The following is a 22,767-nucleotide window of genomic DNA, read 5'->3' on the forward strand; positions in this document are numbered from 1 at the left end:
TGACTTCTCTTCTTTAAGTTCTCAAAGTTCTTAACCTGGCTCAAGGTTGTCATCTGAACTAGCCAAATGTTTAACTGATGATCAATCACAGTGAGTCCATCATTTAAAAAATAAGACTTTAGAGCCGTCTTGCACCAAAATGGCAACTAGACATTCCGATTTGGCAACTATAACCTTGGTTTAAGGAGCCATTTGGCGCCTAGCCTATATATGAGAGTTTCTAACACTGTTTGTTACTCTTTAAATAACTACTATTGCAAGCTACTTTTGTTAGTATTTGAATAAAAAAGTGGGGTATAAATATTAGCCTAATACAAAACCAGAAGCAACTGTTGCTCTGTTTCTTTATGTTGCCATGCATTTCAATGTAAATTACACAAGCCCAGAACTGAAGCCTAAAATAAGAAAGATGATATCAGAAATAATTGTTCATTCCTCTCTTTGCATATCTTTCTAAATTTGCTCTATAGCAGGACTGCAAGGCTACAATCCTCTACCATTCCCTCCAATAGCCTACCTGGACAGTTGAGGAAGCTGAACAGTTGAGGAAGCCCAAAGGCAGAAGTTGCTACATTTATTCCCTAGGTATGCAAAACTACAGAAGTCTGTCAATTAATAGACTTTTCGATTAATGTAATAGCGGGGGGAATAAACTACCTAGCAAGAACCTGTAAGCCTACAAAGAATGCTGATAGCAGCTGGAGACAGACAGAGAGAGAGAGAGAGAGAGAGGGAGAGAGAGAGAGAGAGAGAAGAGCTGAACTAGACTGTGCAGGTCTATTAATTAAGCCCACATTTGACAGCAATTGAGACACAGATGCCATTTGAAAACAACACACAGCCAAAACAAACAAACATGGAGGACGTGGTGAGAAAGAGAGTTGGACGGCTCATGCCTCCAACAGCTTATAGTAGGTCATGGGCGGGGGGGGGGGGGGAGTTGGAGAGGTGCAGGCAGCAAAGTTGTAAAGCTCTTCCTTTGCACCGAAATGATTCCCTCCATCGCCATCACTGTTTCCTCACCAACACAGAGCTATAACACTAAGCTTGGCAGCCCTATGCACTGCTTCATTATGCACTGCAGCAGGGGGAGGCTTCAGGGGGAAGGGAAAAAGGGTTCCCTTGGTCCCTTCCTCACTGCTGAAGCCAACTTAAACAGGATTACAAGATTCCCATTATAAGCTGCCTGAAACACTGAACAGGAGCACACTCCTTAGGGGGTGGGACTACACTGCAACATTCTGCTGCAGATCCCACTTATCTATGGATGAGGTAGTAAAACTGTGCCTGAGACTGTATTGCTTTGGACTGCAGTTAAGGGTTCATGTGAAAGAATGCTAATATCCACATCTCTCTCTCTTTCTCTTTCTCTCTGCTAATGTATTTGATATTAAAGCAATGTTTGTTTTTTAGTGCTGTTGTGATTATTGCGAGCCCCTTTGAGCTCAACATTTCTTGTTGGAAAAGCGAATTACATATATTAAATTAACAGCACCGCTTAGCTACCCCCACTTTACATATATCCAGGCTGGGAGTAACAGTGGAGGCTGCGGCCATCACTTGTAAAGATCAAAACCTATGTGGGATATGCAGAAAACCCAGTTCTTCTCCAAGGTTCTACATGACCACAGGTGCCATTTGAAGGCCATTCTTAACCTAGGCGACTGCCCTTTTGCTGCTGCGTTCACACAGCAATGATCTGTGGCCTGGAAGCAAGTTGCATTGGCACAATAACGATGTACACAACAGGCCAGCACATCTTTTTAAAACCCATTAAACAAGATGCCAGGCCGCATGGAACCCTGCACAGATAAGTGATTTCCATGCACTGAGTGCCTTGCATAAATTGCCCCCCAGCCTCCACTTGTGAACTTGCCAAGAATTACACACTGTGTGCTGATTGGGGTCTGTAACACGCACTGTAGACTTGTGAGAAGATATGGTAAGATGTCAATGGGTCAAAAGTGGTATTTGTCATGTCTACAGTATTTATGTTTCATTTCTACTTATTCAATCACTGCATTGTTACAAAAGAATCATTGCCAGGTTTTGTAGTCACATTCTGGCATTTCATAATGCTGGATTAAATTGAGCCATTTAATGTTTTCACAGAAAACTACACTAAAACAAGTAATTTTTGGCTAGTCACCTAGGATCTGCATAGCAGGAACAATATCAAAGACACTGTATATATTAGCGACTGGAAATTCACCTGTTTCTGAACTGTAGCTCATACTTGGTGAATGTTGACATCACCATGTGAAAACTCTTTGTCTTTAATCATGCTTAGTTATATACACACATGTTCCAATGAAATCATTGCTGCTTGCATAAGAACAACCAGATTTAGGATTGCAAATTGTGACAACAACCTAACAAAAATTTTAAAATCACGTATTAATACTAGAACATAGGTTTTCTAGACTTTCAGGCTTTCAAAGTTTTTCATGGTAAATCCTCTCAAAGACTTTTCAAACTAGGGGCAACTTTAAAAGCATTTGAAAAGATTTGGTGTGGAAGAACTGAAAAGTAAAACAAAAAACAAAACATACCTCTGGCATGTTCACAAATCCACTGTGCACTAAGAGCACAGCCAGGATAAATAATATGAAAACCTCTGTGGCATCTAAACTTTTTCCTTGAATGCCAAAGAAAACTAGTGTCCCTTTTTTTATCCAACCTACATCTATATTATCAACTTCCATCTTTTATTGTCAGACTCTGTTTTAAAGACAGGCTATCCTGGTGAGACTTAACGTTTGTATGTAAGACACACTTTGATCTGTACCCTGATGAGTGAACATTCTCCTTTGCTGCTAACCCAACTAATGAAGGGATAAAATTAGCTTTTCTCCCCTGCACTCTCTTTACCACAAAAAACCCATGCACTAATCAGCTGTCCTCACTAATCAGTCATCTGGCTAATGACCTTTTGCCTCGAAACACTAACATTTCTGAATGAAGGAGTGTGGGGGGAGGAGAGTGGCAAGACCCTCAGTGGTCCTTTTTAAGGGGTCTTAAGTCTCTCATCTGGTATGAGAAACTGAAAGGTTAAATGGCAAGCACACACCCTGACTAGATGATAAATCTATAATCAAAAGGCACAGACCGACACCTCAAGATGTGCTTCATTAAAACACAGCTAAGTGATTTTCTCCCTCCTCTTTAAAAAACTAGAAACAGATGAAAAAATTGCTTGAAACTCCCCCATACTCTGCCTGTGGAGAAATCTGTTTGCACATCTGCGTCAAAGCGTCACTTGATTTTTTACTTTTTAGTATCAATGCCTGATGAGGAATTCCAAGGCTGAAACTCATTCATGTTCTCTCACTCTCTAGCTATATATTGCATCTGGGAGCAAAGCAGATGATCATGCCTGCAGCCTTATTTCAGCTGCTTGTGATACTGGTGATAAAAGATAAGACCACAAAGAATACTTTTCTAATTTTGCAAAATAGTTCCTCACCCTGCTCCTTCTCTTAACATTTCTTCCTCCCCAACCCATCACCACACCCAAATTCTACTTTATCTGTAACAAAATGCAACTAAGCAGCAACAGTTGGGCTGTTCTTCTTTGCAAAGACTCCTGTGTGAACCTCAGGGAAACAAGTGCTGTAACAGCAGGAGTATCAAAACTCCATTAATTTCAATGGGATTTCTGGGGAGCTGTGCTTTTTGTTAACTTTAAGGGTATGCAGTTAACTGCTCTGAGGGACAGTTCCTTCTCTTTCTGACTCCCAGCTCCCTGCTCCTGCCAAGTTTCTCAATAAACAGAAGAGTGTTTTTAAAAGTCTTATTAATGCAATCCTTCTCAAAACCATGTTGAATGCTATGGAAGGTCCTGACTTTGCTTCCTAAAAATCAACTTGAATTAAATACTTACGGTAAGGAGGGTCCATATAGCCGTTCCTGGGGTCCATGGCAAAGACTGTCCCACGGTAAGGTACGGATGGTTCAGGAAGGTGGGGTATAGATCCATGTATCTCCTTCTTGATTAATGAGGCCCTTTCCTCGCTGGATGTCGAAGGCTCCTCGCTGATTTTACTGAGGCCTTGCCCGCCCTGTGGCTGCATTGTGATTGCGTTTCTTCTCTCTCTGTGATAGGTCTGCCCAGGACTTTCATCCTCTAGGGAGGGGGAAAAAAAAGAGAGAGAAAGGTTTGGGAGGGGGAAGAGAAATTTTAAGCTCAGCTGCTGCAAGCGATCAAAGTTTTTAAAGTTTCCTCTTCCGCTAAGCACGATCTGCGCCACAATATAAGTTCAGAGGACCAGAGACACATGTGTGGTTATGAAAGATGTCCCTGGATGCAGGTTGAAGGAGGAGGGAGAGGGGAACGCAAGCCACTCAGTGCGAGTGGCAGTTGTGCAGTAGATCATCATCACCCCATTCGCTGATGCATTTACTAGAGGGGCCATTAATCGTGCAGAAATGGACACTGGCTTGCTATTTTCTTTCCTCTGGGACAAGAAGGCTTGGAAGTTTTGGCTGCTTGACCGGGAGGAAAAAAACAATTTGTCACGAATTGCAAAAAGATGAACTCTGCTAGCAGAAACTAAATCAAGTCTAGCCACCCACTGGTGCTTTGTATTGGCTAGCATGCTCCTTTATGCCTCCACAGATGGGCTGCTGATAAGAGGAAGGCTCCTCGCCATTAAACGGAGATCTCAGTTATTAAAATTAAGCCACAAAGGGCCCCTAAAAGACCTGGAGCCTCTGGTAATTACACAGAGCATACCTGGGTGCAGAGAAGTACAAAACAGTCTGAACCAAAAGTTTAAAATGTTATCTATAGATCTGTTGCGTGTACACAACATGAACAGCATAGTCTATCTGAATCATCAAATGCACACATCTATTTGACATTTTAAACTTTTAGCTCTAATAACTGCACCCCAAATGCCCTAGAATAGCCCCTGAGGGAATGACAGAATCATGATAAGGAAGAGCAGGGGGAAAAGTGATTGCCCAGACTTTCAGAGGTGTATGTATTTCAATGGAACTACAAATCTATTTGAGTGGTTGTTTTGATTCTTATGAGTGGTTTAGGATATTTTAATATACAATTATTAGTAGAATGTCAAAATGATTATGTACTTGAAAAAAGGCTCAGTCCAAGGTGTAGTTCTTTCTCTTAGAAATACATTCTTCAATACAACACATTTACCAATTTAGAAAATGTTAAGAAGCAGAAAGAACTGCATTATGATTGTTCACTTAGCCATACAAATCCACACTACAAAACTCAAGAGGGAGAAAAGAAAGAAATGTGAAGGGGAAGAGATTTATCTGCTGACTTGTACAACAACAGAAATTCCTGAGCACAACACAGACTTCTTAACTGTGTCTCTAAGGAATCGGCTGAGGCAGCTGTTTTAGCTCATTCACCTGAATAAGCAAGCAGGATGCACCTTTAAAGCACAATGGCCTCTCTCTCACCTGACCTGTTCCTGAAGTGTCCCGTGAGCCAGTCTATGGACAACCAGCCACTCCATATACGAAGAGCGTTCTCTGGGATAAAAGCAGGTGCCTGTAGCACCCCAAGAGATGCCACCAGCCCAGTCCATGAAATTCACAACATAAAGGCTCTGAACTGACATGGGGGTGAGGGCTCATGGAGGATTCTCTCAGATGAAGACCAATTAGGAAATGGGACAAATCAAATGTGCATGCATTTAAATGAAAACAAGAATTGCTTCCATACCTGAGACAAGAAACCTGCCTCTCACAAGGCTTCCCAACCACCCACAGCACATCTCAGAGAAAAGCTTAAGGAAAGAGGATTAATGCAAGTGGGCAGCCATCATTTCTGTAAAATACTGTCCTGACCTGCAAAAGCTGTCTTCTAAAGTATTTCTGATGGTTCTGAATACTTTTTGTATCAACCCCAAGGAGCGGAGTTCAAATAATAGTTTTGGATATACACCTAAGATGTTTTAGACACATAACTAAAATGAAAAGTGTGAACGCAACAAATACATTTGCAAACATGTGCTGCCATACAGATACACTCAGGGAGCTGTGATAAGCTGCAGCTTCTGGATGAGAGAACAACCTGTTGCAAACTCTCTGTCGTGCATGAAATGGCCCCGTCTCCCATTTATTTGTTCTGAATGGGTAAAAATCAATCAAAGGAGGCCTGTAAATAAATTCAAAGTATGTGTAATAGCCAAAACTTCCAAACACAAAGTCCTCACATTGGAAGATTAAAGTATGCACACAAGCAAAAATAATGTTTCTGGCATACTGAGGAAACCAAATTGCCTAACTACATTTAGGCATCTCGTGTTTGGGAAAGAAAAAGGAGAGAAAGAGAAGTTGGGGAGAACTATGGGGTGGTTTTGTATCAATTGCACACTTTTACAACAACCTCGCAATCATGCTAAATACACTGCTGCAAAATGAATCAGGAAGTCACTTTTGTATAGGCTAATTCTGCATTACTTTAAATATTATAATGTAAAATTCTTAAAATTTATTTCAAATTTGTTCCACATTGGAGTAGCAACGGAAAGGATCTGTGACAAGTCCATTAAGTATTGCAATGCAGCTTAAGATGCTTGCAAACTTCATATTATAATGCAAATTCAAGTTTCTTTTAAATTCCATTAGTTTTAAAGAAGACGGAACTCTGTATTTCACAGCATTTTGGGAAAGCCAGCCCTCGAGAGTAAAGCAAAATCCCATGGTTTCCCCTGCTATTTTGCTTCACTATGCACAGGTATTTGTTGCATATTCTTGACTGACATTTTGTAATCTACTTTACAGTTAAATTAGTTGTGAATAGTGCAATTGCACTGAAATATCCAAAAACACACTTGGAAACGAAACAGGTAGCCCTAACCCTTAACACTTTACTTCCAGTAAAACCTTTTATAATTATATTCTCTTGCTGCCTACTGCAATCTTTTGAAGGTGCAGGGCAAACCCTATCTGTTAAAAGTATATCCCATTATTGTTTTGCTTCCAGCCACTTTATATAGACACATTTAGGCTGGAACACAAGATAAACAATCTGTGTGTTTAATTTACAAGTGTGAGAAATACTAGGATGTTTAGATATTAGATGTGATTAGGTCCAGTGCTGTTTCCTTAACAATGTAAAACATTGGGTCATAACTTGGCACTGATTTCATCTTGCCTTTAAGGCTGTGATCCTAACACTTCCTTGGGAGTAAAGTCCAGCAGTGGATTTACTGTCAAATTAATCTGCTTGCAGATGGAGCGAAATTACACTGTACATTAAATATGCCACCACAAAATACCATATGTGAGGGAGTTCAGCTTGTTTTGTTCTGTCCCTCACAATATATTCAGGTGTTAAGTCACTTCTTAATTGTAATGGTTTTTAAAAAAGATGAGCCCACTTTATGGATGAAATCTGAAGCCTTTACTATGTTGGTAAAAAAAGAGCAAAATATATTTGATTTTAACAAAAATATAGCATTCTGTCAATAATACTTTTCTTTCACAAAAGTAACACCACTTACTGGTGATGCACAGACAGCTACCAGCCCAAACCACCTCTGCTCCCCCCTGCCCTCCTTTTGTGTAACACAACATTTTTGTATTAATGAGAAATTCCAACGAACAAACCGTTCGTTAAGAGTTTACTTCATGCCCTGCACTGCAAAGTTCCTTTTCAATGAGGGCAGATGAAAAACTTGACAGTACGCACACTCCAGAATACAAATAGCCAAGTGGTTTGAAATTGCACTCTCTATATGCTGAAAGGAAAAACTTTCCGTGCAATAATTCTGCATGCTCTTATAACCACAGTAAAACCACTTCAGCAAGCCAAAAGGTGAAAGCTGTCTAATCTTGTTCTATTTCAGCTGAATTGTTCAATAAAATTTAAGAGTCAGTGCAGACAAGCTGCGCCAGGCCAAATTATTGACAGAAACAGACAGTCCACCATGGCAACAAGTGGAGGTCTATAACAAAAATGTAAGCAAACAAGCCACTTCTTCGGCAGCATCTGCCAATCGAGACTTGAAGCCAAAAACACAAAACTGTTACTGCTTGCTTTTTCCTGTGTTTAAGATGTTGTGTAGTCTGCCATCAAAAGACAAAAGTCTATTTTGCTTCCCCACCCCCAAAAGAGATGTTGCAACAGGCCAAATACCACCAGAATGTCAAAGGGCCAGATTCATTTAAGTTACAGGGTGGGTTTTTTTTGTATTTGTAAACGCAGAATTATTTCACATATTTCTTCATGTTTATTCTAGGCTAGGACAAAAGAAATAATACAGCGATAACTTCAGTTTTATACCACTTTCCATCATTCCACTTGTACTCCCCCTCTGTTTCCAGGGATCAATCCAGGAAGCTGTTTAAAATACCTGGGATGTCCTACAGCATATATATTTGACCGGGACTTTTTTCTATACCTGCAGGCTGGATTAAGAGAAGAGCACATGCAGAGTGTTTTTGCCACATCAACTCCCCTGAACATGAGGCAAGGCTAACATATCAAGTGAGCTAGAAACTTCGCAGTTTGAAGTGTTTGTTCTTTCAAGGAATATATTAAATGTATCATTTGTGTAAATTATATACAGCTGTTCAGACAGACCAAGAATTGGAGAATTTTACCAGCAGAGATATTCATCGCCAGAGCTATGCCTGCCCAACCCCCTTGAAAGTCTAAATTTTGCTTATCCCACTTACAAGAGAAGGGAAGCATAGACACTAAAGTTTATGCACTAAAGTCAGCTTCTCCAATAAACTTTTCTGCTTCTTTAAAACATCATGGAAAACCCAATTTCAAACAACGAAAACTTCCTCATTTCCCCAAGGCACAGATTAAAAAATAAGTTCAAGAAGGTGTCTCTCAAGTTACTTGGCTGGGAGGGGATGCTCCAAAGTTCAAGTCAAATGAACAAGCCATCTACTAAGCCTTAGAGTACAGGATAATATATTTATTCACATTATTGCATTGCAGGCACTTAAGGAGGCTGTTTTACCTGTATTTTTAAAAAAACAGAAACAGACAAGGTACTTACAACTCAATCGAAAAGATCTTGGCTTGCTCTCTGGAACCTCTCATCTTGACTGAAATTCTCTAGCTACTGGTGTGTGGACATTCCTCTCTCCTCACTTTTTCCCTCTTCTTCTCCCCCCTTGCCTCCCTCTCTCTCTCTCTCAGTCTCCCACCCTCTCTCTCTCTCTCTCTCAGAGGCAGCGCTTCTCCCATTAGAGGAATTAAAATTGGTTGGTGCCATGCTAAATTTAACAAGCTCATTAGTATTCTTCCTGTGTGCTTGGTAGTGAACTCTCCCTATTCAAGCCGCCCTCTCAAGCTGAGGGGTCAGGCGGCTAATCATTAAATCAAACTAATGTCACCCTATCACAATCAGCCCTAAGAGAAGGAGGGTTTATTATTTCAGTTTATGCTAAATAAACGGTTTTACAAACGGTCTTCGAGCAAGGTCAACAGCATCTTCAATTACAAGGCAAACTTAACAAGAGTTGCTATAAACCAAAGTGCTCCGTATTGACTTAAGCGCAAGCTCTGCTCCGCAGATTGCCACCGGCAGGCTTGTACAGGAATGCATATTGTAAATTTCTTCTTCATCATCATCTTCTTAAGGAAAGGGTAATCTTTTCTTTTGCCAGAATTGGTGACTTGCGTAGAGACTGCTCATTCACCTCTCCCCATGCAGCTTGCTGCTCAGCTCAATTCACCCCACACAAAGGCTGAAGACCAGACCTCAATGGACCGAGTGAAACATGTTCAAAACTAGGCTCTCTATTGTGACTGAATTTCTTAACATCTTTTCAAAAAGCGGAGAATGCCTTGAGGCTAAAGGAAGAAACAGGCTAATGGTGAATTGGGAATACTGAGCAAATTTCAGAGCCCTTTCCTCCTAGCTTTTGAGGTTGAAAGCAAGCTCTATCCTTTCAAGTTTCAAAGTCCTTTTTCCTCCCGCAGTGTCACAGAAGGATTTGAAAAGAAGGTAATTGTGCTCACAGTCTCCCTGATCAGAGCTTACGTCCTATTTCTGGTATTTCGGAATACTTCTTGCAATAATGGTGCATATAGCTCAATCCCTTCACCGGCCTGCACTCAGCAATTGCTCATTAAATGAACAATTGCTGGTATAAAATGCCTTTTATGTTCAAGGTCTGGATATAAGATAAGCATTCTAGTTCTCTAAATTTAGTTTACTAAGGAAACTCACCATCATTAAATTATCCAAATGAAGGCAGAATAGCAGTCTCTCCTAGCAAAGTAGCACTTATGAGAGATGTTCATCCTTGCCTCCCCCGCCCCCCAAGACTTCAGTGCTAAAATGCTTAATAGAATAATATACAACTAATGGGGAATAATTTTCCTGCATGTAAGAAGAGGCCTACATTTTGGAAATCAGGTACTTCACTTTTGAATTATGTAATAGAGCCATAGACCCATTGACTGTGTGTCTGGCTTCCCATGTACTCTGATGACTCATTTTTGTCCCTTCTAAGAGTTTGCTGAAACTGACTGTAACTTTTCTTTCTGGTAGCAAAACGGACCTGTAGGCCTTATAAACAAACTCTAGAGTGATTAGTGCCCCCTATCTTACACATGGAAATAAGATCTGTTGAAATCAATGGGGCTTATTTTCCAAGCAAGCATGCAAATGATCTGGCTGTAAAATTTGCTTTACTGTAAGAAGCAAAGTTTCTAGGAAGGCTTCTTCATTCTGGCCTTATGAATGTTTACCTTTTATGGAGATATTCTTAAACGAAGCACTTTCAGAATATAGACACAAGAAGGCATTCACAAACCAGATTCCCAGCCCATCATGAGCATATGAATCAAAATTATCACAGTGGGTTAGATAGCAAACATTGAACTTTATTTATATGAGGTGCTTGAGTATTGTACAAACATTTTGCACCTTACAGCCAGTCTATACTATCTGAATGAACAATATTAGAATGTATAGACGCATATTCTTCTTTGTAATGGATTTTCAACTTATCAGTAATTTCTAATACTTTTTTGGCACTCTGTGGATTGTAAATACACAATGCCTTCACTATCTTTTATTTTCACACCTTGATAATTCTAGGGGTGGGGAGCTTATATTTTGCTTTTCTTTCCCAGAACAGTTTTAAATAGTTGTGGCTATGAAAGAAAAATAGGGGGAAATGTAGACTAAGAAACGAATGGGAAACATTCAGGCACTGAACCTGATACTCATACTGACTGCTATATGAGAACGGGGAATGATAGATATTCTTGCTGAATTTCAAGAAACAAACAAGTTACATGTATACTAGCTTATAATCATGAATTCTCATATGGGAACAGAAACATGGCCACCGATGACAACAGTGTCGGGGTGCAAATTAACATTATGTAGAGGAAAGGTCCCCAAACTGAGTTAGAAACGTTTTATCGGATAATATATCCCCTAAATTTAATAGTCTCATGTACTGAACACACTGCATTTCCAGTTGTGCTCATTCTTTAATTTCACAAGTGTACAAAGAGGCTGAAATACTCTCTTACAATTGAACTCCCTTCTAGATCACATCTGCAACGCCTCCTCAATTTCTATCTTCAAATCTTTTTTTAAAGCCTATCTTTTTTCCGTGTAGCTTTTCCATAAGCTCCTTTTCTCCCAAGATTATCCAGCCCTTTAGGAGTCTTTACTGCAATTATAAATGTAACCTGTTTCTTTCATTCGGTGATACTCTCTACCAAAACCTAGATTGTCAGTCCCTTTCTGGCAAGACCCTTTCAAGATGTATTGTTTGTACAACACTAGGCGCATTGCCAGGCCATTCAAAATAAATAAATCATAATACTTCATAGCAGAATGATTCTCAAGGGAAAGATTTGTGAGAATGTGTGGTTGTTTTGTGGGTGGGTGGATGTGTAACAGAGAGGGAGGGAGGGAGGGAGACACAGAGAGAGAGAGAATATGTGGGCATGATCTCAGGTATCCCCCCTTGTGAGGAACACCCCACATTCAGAAAAAGGTTCATGTTTATACGTGTTCAGACATGCAGTAAACTTCTGATCACATCCACTCCTAGTCTCTATTAGTCTAAATGGCACACATATGGGTATTTTCTCAATGTGCACAATATTCAAACATTATTATGAGCTCACAGAGGTAGAGGGGATGGGTAGGGGCAGAGAATGCAGTCCTATTACCTTTAGATGTGTGCCAGTTTATCTTGTGTGTAAATGGACCTGGGGTTTCCTACCACCTCTCCTGGGCTTGATGGACGCATGCCTTCTCACAGTTCCCTAAATTTGCTCCCACGTGGAGTGCACAGGTCAAATGGAATATGCCTCACAATGTGTGTGTACACTATTGCTGCTATTGAAGTTTGGGTTTGTTTGTTTTTTTAAGTTCAAATATACACAGCATAATCAAGCTGAAAATTTCTGAACTCAGTGCTCAACTGTTAAAGGATATTCTGAAAATTATGGGCCCTGAAAAAGCTTCACTACAAGGAACGGTGACATAGTAATCTTCAGACAGATTTTGAGTAGAATTAAAGGCAGCAAAGTAAATATGCAATCTAATGCTCAAGCCCCACTGAAACTAGCAGGAGCTACACAAGAGACCATACCCCTTGTCTATTCATAAGAAGACGGGCTTTTTGTGCCAAAGGTCTTAGTTTTTTGTTTTGTTTATTTATTTCTATATGAAACCTGCATACCGTGCTTCATCTAAAGATCATGAGGCCATCCTTACCTGCACCATAGCACTATAACTTGACAAAGTTTGGATGTCTGAAGAACTTTACTTTAAATCAATTATCTTATAGAGCTGCAAAGCTTAACATATTTATTTAATGCTTATTAGGTGTTGTATTTAAAAAAATATTCCAGGCATGATAGTGGATTTAAAGCCACAATAATACAATAAAAATCTGCAATAAGACCAAAAAATCCAATCAAGCATAAATACCCCAATTACAAAACCATAAGCAAAATACAATATAAATCACAGGACCTAAAAAGAAATAAAAGCAACCATCAAAATGCAGAAACTAAAAACACCAACCGTACCTCAGGGAGTGAAGCATTCCTGGGGGAATAGGGAAGTCTTTCTGGTGTTAGGCTAAGATACATTGCATAGCCTGGGGTGTGAGAGGAGACCCCCAAAAAGGTCCTCTCTTACATTTGCAGAAGGGCCTCCACAGAGGACTTTAAATTATGGACAAGTACATCTGGGAGCAGATGTTCCACCAGGTAGCAAATCCCAAGCCAGGTAGGATTTTATAGATCAAAATCAGTGCTGGAAATGAATTGAAAGCCAGTGCAGGTGAGAAATGATCAGCATAATGTATTCATAATGCTTTGTTAACACTCCAGTAGCCCACACTACTGTATTTTGTACCTGCTAAAGTTTCTGGACCATCTTCAAATGCAGCCTCGTGTACAATGCAGTCCAATAATTCAAATGGGAGGACATCAAATATGGATCACCAGCCATATTATCCACAGAGGTGCCAGATCTGCTTCTATGAACCCATATATTAAAAAGGTAAAGGAACCCTGACCATTCGGTCCAGTCGTGACCGACTCTGGGGTTGCGCGCTCATCTTGCTCTATAGGCCAAGGGAGCCGGCGTTTGTCCGCAGACAGCTTCCGGGTCATGTGGCCAGCATGACTAAGCTGCTTCTGGTGAACCAGAGCAGTGCACGGAAACGCCGTTTACCTTCCCGCCGGAGCGGTACCTATTTATCTACTTGCACATGATGTGCTTTCGAACTGCTAGGTTGGCAGGAACAGGGACCAAGCAACGGGAGCTCACCCCGTCGTGGGGATTCGAAGCGCCGACCTTCTGATCGGCAAGTCCTAGGCTCTGTGGTTTAACCCACAGCGCCACCCGCGTGTATTTGGAAAGTGCTAATTTGAGGGCTATGGCGACACTTCTGAGTAGGGATGGAGAGGAATTCTCTTTGCTTCACATTTTAAATACAAAACTTCCTAAGTGGCACATTTCAAAATAACACACAAGCCACAAAATACAGCTATCCTTCAACTCACACTACTCTGAATTTTGTGGTCCACTTCTTCAATCAAATAATGTGTACAAAATGAATATATCTGGTGAAAGTGTACACAAAAATGCATGCATTATTGAAAACAGCATAGAAAAACCCAAAAACTGAATTTGAAAGAAGAAAAATCTCAAAAACGAGAGGACGCATAAAACGGAAGTTGAAAAGGGAAGTCAAGAGGGTTAACTCTCTCCAGGATGATTGGGGATTATTCAAAACTACAATAGTAGAAGCTCAGTAGTAATGTATACCATTAAAAGTTTCCACAAAGGCCACTAGGATACCAACATGCTTAATGAGCAGAGTCAATGAAGAAGTTAGAGGCAGGAAGAGTTCCTTCTGCAAATGAAAGTCTTGCCCAAATGAAACAAAAAGGAGGGCCAAAAAGTGGCAAAAACAAAGCAAAGTAGACAATAAGAGAGGAAAAGAATTGATCAACATATCATGAAAAACATTAATACCAACAAAATAGTGTTCAAACACATTAGAAGCAGGGAACTAGCAATGGAGACAGACCTCTGGGCAAAAAGGAGTCAAAGGTGAGATAAGGGAAGAAAAACTGAGATTGCAGAGAAGATGAATTCTTTGAATTTGTCTTCACTTCGAAGAATGTAATGCAGATCCCTGTGCATGAATATTACAGGAAGAGAGTCTGAGGAACTGAGGCAAAGAAAGGTGACAAAAGATGATATTCTAGGCCTTGCTGACGAAAGACGATATTCTAGGCCTTGCATCCACCTCAGAGATGCTAAAGAATTCAAATGTGAAATTGCTGATCTCCTAAGAAAAACATGTAACATGTCACAAAGATCAGTTGTCCTACCTGGTCTTGTCATACCAAGACCAGGACATGGACAATGTAACACCAGTTTTTAAAAATGGGATCCAAGGGCATCTAGGAAAGTACAGGCCAGGAAGCTTAATGCCTACTCTGGGAAAACCAAGCAGCTTTATTAAAGGCATTACCCAGCATGCACAATAATAAGACGCTGAAGAAGAACCAGCATGGCTTCAAGAAAGGCAAGTCCTCTCAAAACAACCTTTTAGAGTTATTTGAAAGTGTCAACAAGCATGTGGAGAGGGATAATCCAGAATGTGTTGCATACTTTCAAAAAGCTTTTGATAAGGTCCCTCACCAAAGGCTCTTGAGTAAACTTAGAAGCTACGGGATAAGGGGACAAGCCTTACACACTACAGGGTGTGTAGACTAGGAGTAAACTGTTCGCCAAGTGAGTGCCCCAAGGGCTGTATTAGGACTGAAGCTTTTAACATTTTCAAAATTATTTGAGCTGCAGGGAAAGTAGTGAAGTGCCAAAGTTTTCTGGTGATATCAAATTGTTCAGGATGGCAAAAAGCAAAAGGGGATTTGAACAGAGTTCCAAAAGGATCTATCCAGAGTGAGTATAAGGACATTAAAATGGCAAATGCATTTCAATGTATGCAAATGAAAAGTTATGTACACTGGAGCAATTGAAAATAAAACGGTCAATATTATAAAGCCATCAAAAAAATTGATGGTGTGAACACACTTGGAATACAGTGGTGCCTCGCAAGACGAAAAGAATCCGTTCCGCGAGTCTCTTCGTCTTGCGGTTTTTTCATCTTGCGAAGCAAGCCCATTAGCGGCTTAGCGGATTAGCGCTATTAGCGGCTTAGCAGATCAGCTGATAAGCGGCTTAGCGGATCAGCTGTTAAGCGGCTTAGCAGATCAGCTGATAAGCGGCTTAGCGGATCAGCTGATAAGCGGCTTAGCGGCTTAGAAAAAGGGAGGAAGGGGGGGAAAACCGCAGGAACTCGCAAGATATTTTCGTCTTGCGAAGCAAGCCCATAGGAAATTCGTTTTGCGAAGCACCTCCAAAACGGAAAACCCTTTCGTCTAGCGGGTTTTCCGTCTTGCAAGGCATTCGTCTTGCGGGGCACCACTGTATTGTGTTCAGTTCTGGTGGCAATACCTCAAAAGGGGTATTGTGAGGGTGGGAAGGTTTCAGAGACAGGCAGCAAAAATGATCAATGGGATGGACCAACACTCATGAGCAAAGGTTACAACATTTAAGGATTTTCACTTTAGGAAAAACTTGTTGGAAGTGATAGCAGTGTGTAAAACTATGCATGTGCAGAGAAGAGGAATTTTTACAAAATTTCCAAATATAAACTTTAAATTCCCAATCTTCTTCCACCGTCTCCTCTCCCTGGTCTCGGCCTCTGCCGTCCCTTCTGTCAACTCCAGACAGTCCATCAACCTGGAGATCTTATATCCGAGGCTCTTAACTCTTCTTCACGTCCCTTCTGCCGATCTTCTTCATAGTCTTTAGTGCTAAAAAGCAGATCTCGGGGGAGCTCCATCCCAACAATGCCTTTATTCCTTCTTAACAGGACAGCCAGATTTCCATAGTTAAAGCTAGGATCCATAAAGCATTCCAAATCTTGTTTCAAAGTTCCTCCAAATCCAAAGGCCCAAAAGCTCCAATCTCCTCCTGACCCAAATCCATATTCCAAAAGTCAATTGATCCCTGCATTGAGGAATCTCTCCAACTTTCCTTTTCCAGACCAGGCCAGGCTCCAATCTTCAAGATCTGGCTTTTTCTAGTTTCAATCATAAAGGGCCTCAACTTGTAATCCTCAATTTGCATCTGTAAGGTTAAGGCTCCCCCTTGTATTACTTTAGGTCGACCACAGCAACTTTCTCCTTCTCCTTTTCAACTATTTGTTCAGTTAAGGTAGATTCCTGTGCCGGATCCTGGACAACTTCTGTGTTGATACCCACTTTTGATCCCAAGATGTCAATTTTAGTAGCCATAGCATCTATCTGTTTATGAAGCTTTTCCAACAAATAGTTTGTCTTATAAAATGCAGACACTAAATCTTCCCTAACCGACATTCTTGGGATGTTCTGGTTTCTCACAGTCCTTATCTTACAGCTGGATACCTCCGCTCCACTCTTGTAACAGTTTCAAAAACTCAGTCCTTTCCAACACAATTCCAAAGATGAAAAATAGTATCAATTTTCAGTTACTTTTTCTTCTTTTAAAACGCAGAAGCGGACAATGGAAACAGTATCTTTCTCTTATAGCTAGCTGTCAAATATGTACTGTTCACCGTCAATGGACTTTTTCCTTTTTTTTTTTCTTTCTTTTTTTTTTTTTTTGCAGCCCGTTCCCAGGTTCAGAGACGTGGTAATTTAGTTTTTCACTCTCTCCTGCAGGCACGCTTGGTCAAAATTTTCCCCCTCTTCCCCTGCTTCCAAGGGGGGTTTAATAGTTTCAATCCATGGAAGTTTGATCCTTTACATGAAGCTTTCCAAAACCTTAACTTACGACTACTTTGCTTCAGTCTATTTACAAAAAGGGGAGGTGGACTTCCTGTTTTGAGCCTTCCCCGTTCGATGCCGAATTAAGATATTTAGAAATCCAATTTTCCGTCCTACTCACGGGTTGTTGTTTAAAATCCAATTGTCTACAGGAAAAAGTCAGCGCTCTCCGACCGCAGCAATGCGGCTTCACTCTGTGAAAGAAGCGGTCGATTCAAAGCACCGCGCCGCTCACCCCACGTCGCTCCGGATTCCCGATACCAGGTCTCCCCGTGAGTAGGGGGGCGCAAAAGGTGCCAGCCGAATCCCAAGTTCACAGGCTTCTTCCGCCTGTGATTTCCAAGGGTCTCCGCCTTCGCCGTGGCGGTTCAGACCCTGCTTTCCACGGAGCAAGTTCCTCCCGATCGGAGGAGCTCCGCCATTGCCGGAGGCGCTAACCCGGAAGTCGCCTGAAGCAAAGTTCTTAACCCGAGGTACTATTTCTGGGTTAGCGGAGTCTGTAACCTGAAGCGTATGTAACCCGAGGTACCACTGTCATTCCAGGATGTGTACAGAGTTTCAATTCAATTGAGCTTCTAACTAAGTGGGGGCTTAAAGTCATAGCCCATGAAAAATCTGCGCTAGATTTTTTCCCCTCCATGATATGGGGGGGGGGGCGGGTGGAGAGAAATAAAGTTGGTTGCAGTAGTAAATACCCTTAAGTTGCAAACACTAAACACTCTTATCTTTTACAATAATGTAAGGATCTAATCACCACCCTCCTTCAACTGCATAAAGGCAGGGCCTTCATTCACCTTTTTGTCCATCTCTTCTTATTTACCACTCACAGAAAGCTGAAAAGGGAACAGAGATGACTGGACTGTACTCATCAAGTCCAGAACAGCTGTGGAATAGAAAAGCACGTCCCCTTTCACACCTTGAGTTTGTGTCCTGTTATTTCATAGTAGGCACTGGATGAGTCACAGAATTCATCAGCCTTTCTTTAACATAGAGCCAATGAGCAGGAGGCATATTAACCATTTTAGTAGTCTAGTCTCAAATAGCACCAGAGGGAGGAAAAGGTAATCAATAGTCAAAAGGGTAATCAAAGTTTAACAACGTGAGTTCTGCTGGATCAGTCCAAAGACCCAACAATTCAAGTATCCTGCTCACACAATGGTCAACCAGATGCGTAAGGCAAGCCCCACAGCAGGACATGAGCACAAGTCCACTCTCCCCACTCATGCTCCCAACAACTGGTATTCAGAAGTGGAATTCCTCAAATACTGGAAACTGTACATTGTGACAAGTAACCACTGATGGATTAAAAATCCAAAAGGTTCTCAACAGCGATTATTTGATGAACAATGAAAGGAATTAAGAGTGGAGATGCATAAAATACAAAATTTAGGTGCTTTGGACGAGGCTGAGGCTGGAAATATATAGCCTTTGGGAAGGAATGCAAATGGTGATTTGCCAGACCAGGAGAGGGAAATGCTACAGTTTGAGGTGGCAGATAATGATAATAATAATAATAATAATAATAATAATAATAATAATAATAATAAATTTATTTATTATTTATACCCCGCCCATCTGGCTGGGTTTCCGCAGCCACTCTGGGCAGCTTCCAACAAAATTTTAAAATACAATAGTCTATTAAACATTAAAAGCTTCCCTAAACAGGGCTGCCTTCAGATGTCTTCTAAAAGTCTGGTAGTTGTGAAGATGATCTCTGCGCCTGAAGGAGTGAAACAGCTAGGTGCTGGGGCCGTGATGCTGGGGGGGGGGGGGTACATCAGTGGAGAGACTGGGAAGTGTCCTGGGCTGGCAGAGATGGAGTTGAGAAGGAAAGGATTCTGCATGCAATTTGGACAGAGGTTAGAATAAAAAAACTACTAAGCCTCTTGCAATACTTTTGGAAGAAGAATGGAAACCACATTTTTAAAATAATAAGGACAAAAAACCATGGCCAACAGGAGATGGGACTGGAAGATATGGATTTGGATGTGAATTAATGAGTATGCAATAAACGAATTATGGATTATTGTCTTAAAACATAACCACAGCAAATAAACTCTTGAGTAAATAAAGATGTTTCTTAATATTGGAAATAAAGTTATGATGTTGGACTGGAGGAAGACTATTGTTGACGTTTATGTATAATAAGAATTGGAGAAACTCTTTTGGACTTCTTATCTTGACAGAAAATGAATGAACTGGGAGAACACTGCCTAGCAGACGCAGAAACATCTGGATATTACTCTGGATTGAATAGTTGACTATTCAGAAGAACTCACAGACAGATAGTGGGAAGTCCTTTTTACTCATTTCTTTTTCTTCCTTTCTTTGTCTTTCTTTTGCTTTTTACCCCTTTATTATTTCCTTTAATATTCTTATCTCTTTGTTTTCTTTCATCTTCCTTTTCCTTTCTGTTGTTTTTCTTTCTGTTCCGTTTCTGTTCCTGCCCTGGTCTGGCCTTTTGTATTTTCTGTGGTCCTCTACTCGGGGTTAAAGGTAAAGGTAAAGGACCCCTGACAGTTAAGTCCAGTCGCAAATGACTCTGGGGTTGCGGTGCTCATCTCGCTTTACTGGCCAAGGGAGCCGGCGTACAGCTTCCGGGTCATGTGGCCAGCATGACTAAGCCGCTTCTGGCGAACCAGAGCAGCGCACGGAAACGCCGTTTACCTTCCCGCCGGAGCAGCATCTATTTATCTCCTTGCACTTTTGACGTGCTTTCGAACTGCTAGGTTGGCAGGAGCTGGGACCGAGCAACAGGAGCTCACCCCGTCACGGGGATTTGAACCACCGACCTTCCGATCGGCAAGCCCAAGGCTCAGTGGTTTAACCCACAGCACCACCCTCATTAACTCCTTAACTCGGGGTTCAGGAGACGTTAACATATAGATGAAGGTGATGAGGGGCAGGGAAGAGAAGATCTCTCAAGGTGGGAGGATGGGGGAAGAAAGGGAAGCTTTCAGGTGAGAGCCGGGAGGGTTCACTTCTCTCGGTGTGGGACAAGATTCAGGTAGGTAGCCATGTTGGTCTGACGCAGTTGAAATAAATTAAAAAATTGTCCAGTAGCACCTTGGAGACCAACTAAGTTTCTTCAGGGTATAAGCTTTCATGTGCAGGCATACTTCTTGCGAAAGAAGACTTTGTATACTTTTTCTCTCTCTTCTTTGGTCTAGTCTGTTTTTTATTGTAATGTATTCTAAAAAGTCTTAATAAAATCGTTTTTTAAAAGGTTTTTTAAAAAACAATAAGATAGTTACGATTCTGATTAAGAATCTAAATGTGCTATGAGATTCCATCTATTAGTCAGTTGTTAGACTGTTAGTCACTGCTTATTCTGAGTGGGCTAATTAAGTCACATCAAACGAGCTACAATGAATTCCCAGGAAAGTTAAAAACAGTCTTTCTCATCCATCTAAATACTGTTTACTCCTATCTGTGGTAACAGACTCACTTTGCAAGGCAGATTTCTCTGGTGTGGTCCCATTGAGCCAAAACATTCACAAAATACAGCACTGATGTAAGCTTTCAAGATACCAAAGAGGATCTCCTAGTATTAAGGCATGTTGAATCTTTCAAATTCCAAAAATGAGGAGTGTTAAGTTGTAACATGACTTGGGAATTCAAAATATATTTTGGTTAAATTAGTATAATTCAGTTTTGCTTGGTAAGTGAAATGTGTGTTAAATTGCATATTAACTATTAAAAATGTTTACCAAGTACTTGCAGTTATATTATATTTTAGTATTATTTTTATTATTTGTTTGTTATTTAGCATTACTTGACATTTTCAGAAGGTAAAATTCTTTGGTTTTCTGAAAGCAGTTTATGTGCTTCTTCTTCAAATGTAGACTTACCAAGCAAAATGTTATCCAATCACATTTTTACCACAGTGGGAAGCTCGGTATTTACTGTAACTTATGCATTACCTTGAGCAGAAACAACAATTTTCAGGTGAAGTGGCTGAGGGGAAAGATCCATGTTTCACCTTTCCACCAATTTCAGAGAAACCAAAGGAGCCCATTAAACCTCAGATTAGCTCTACCACACCAACTTTTACAGGAGTTCATCCCACAAGTGGGAAACACCCAAGGGATTTAACATGTCCATGTGGTTGCAGGCCTTTAAATATTTACCCTAGCATTGTGGGATTAACCCGTAGAAAAAGCCGTCCATGACACCACTAGCATATCATTTAAAGGGAGTCAAAATCCAATCTGAGCAGGCACGAAAAAGAAGCTTATGGACAAGACTCATGTGGATATATAATCCCTGCACATAAATAGTTACAACTGCAGATTACAGAAGGGGTGTCATAAAACCTTAGTAAGATTCCTGGCAACAATACGGAATTCACTTCTACCGAGCCTTTCAGCCCTGTGCAATCCTCACCTTTTGAGCAGATATCAGATGTGAACACAATCCCACCTATTTTTTACATCCCTTTGGCAATAATTGTCCTTAAAATGCAACAGAGGTCAAGGGTGTGTGGAACTGGTGTTTTTTTTAATGCAGTCAAATTCTGAGTTTCTTGACAGATACAAACCACTGAAGAGATGGAGAGATGGAGTGTGTGGGTTTTCTAATCATTTTAGTTTTCAGCATCCCTCTTACCAAATCTATAACTGGTTAAACAAGGGAGAATTTGAAAAGCAATTCTGGAATGGGGTAGATGCTGACATGAAAACTGATCGTGAAAACACTTAGTACAGACAAAGATTTAGCACACAGACACCCCACAGGAACATACTCAAAAATCATACTCAAAGCCCAGAGAATTATGGGATACAGTCCTACCTGGAAGACATTTAACAAGTATGGAAAATAATAGCTTACAGAAATGAAGTACTAGGCGAACCCAAACATTTTATTGCTTCTGCATATGGTGTGGTCTTAAAATTTGGATGCCACGCCAAAACAATTTTAATTGTAATAATAAAAGGTACTTAGCTCTAACCTGGTCCACCATAGCAAAGATGGGGGGTTGCTATGGACTTGTGCAGTACAGTCACCCACCACCCTTAACTATGCTGTTGAACATAAATGTGGATAAAAAGGTCAATATGGGTAAAAAAGAACCCAAAGGTTTTCAAACAACAATGACATAATAAAGGTTGTTCAGCCTTATTTTTAATCACACTCATGTTTTATTAATTAAAGGTAATTTTGGTTGTTATAGCAATCTTTCATGGTATTATGAGTCACAAAAATTATATGCAATGCACATCTGGGGATGAATGGGCTGACACACAGAGCTTATAATTAGGGATAAAGCATGTAATCTCCTAGGAAAAAGTTTTTGAAGAAGTTGAATTATAGCTTTAACTTTCAGTCTGAACGCATTTCCTGTGAGGAAGTCAGGCCAGAATTTTGATTCAGGGCTCCTATGTTTCAGTAACGTGGCTTTTTGAATGAGGGGAGTAGGAGGAACACTTCTGTATGCAAGTATGCAA

General features: G+C 40.7%; 1 protein-coding gene across 5 annotated transcripts in view; it reads right to left on the reverse strand.

Annotated features, from left to right (window-relative positions):
* GLI3 (GLI family zinc finger 3) overlaps positions 1-22,767 on the reverse strand; it is a 240,194-nt gene that overhangs the window by 150,448 nt on the left and 66,979 nt on the right. For 4 of the 5 annotated variants that reach the window (XM_081834713.1, XM_081834716.1, XM_081834715.1 and 1 more), the window contains exon 3: positions 3,884-4,126. In XM_081834713.1, the coding sequence (XP_081690839.1) occupies positions 3,884-4,126 (243 nt within the window). Of the gene's footprint in view, positions 1-3,883; positions 4,127-8,999; positions 9,111-22,767 lie in introns of those variants that run through there. The other variant, XM_081834717.1, reaches the window with a different exon arrangement.

The sequence above is a fragment of the Podarcis erhardii genome (assembly GCF_964252035.2).
Source record: "Podarcis erhardii genome assembly, chromosome: 12".
Lineage (NCBI taxonomy): Eukaryota > Metazoa > Chordata > Lepidosauria > Squamata > Lacertidae > Podarcis > Podarcis erhardii.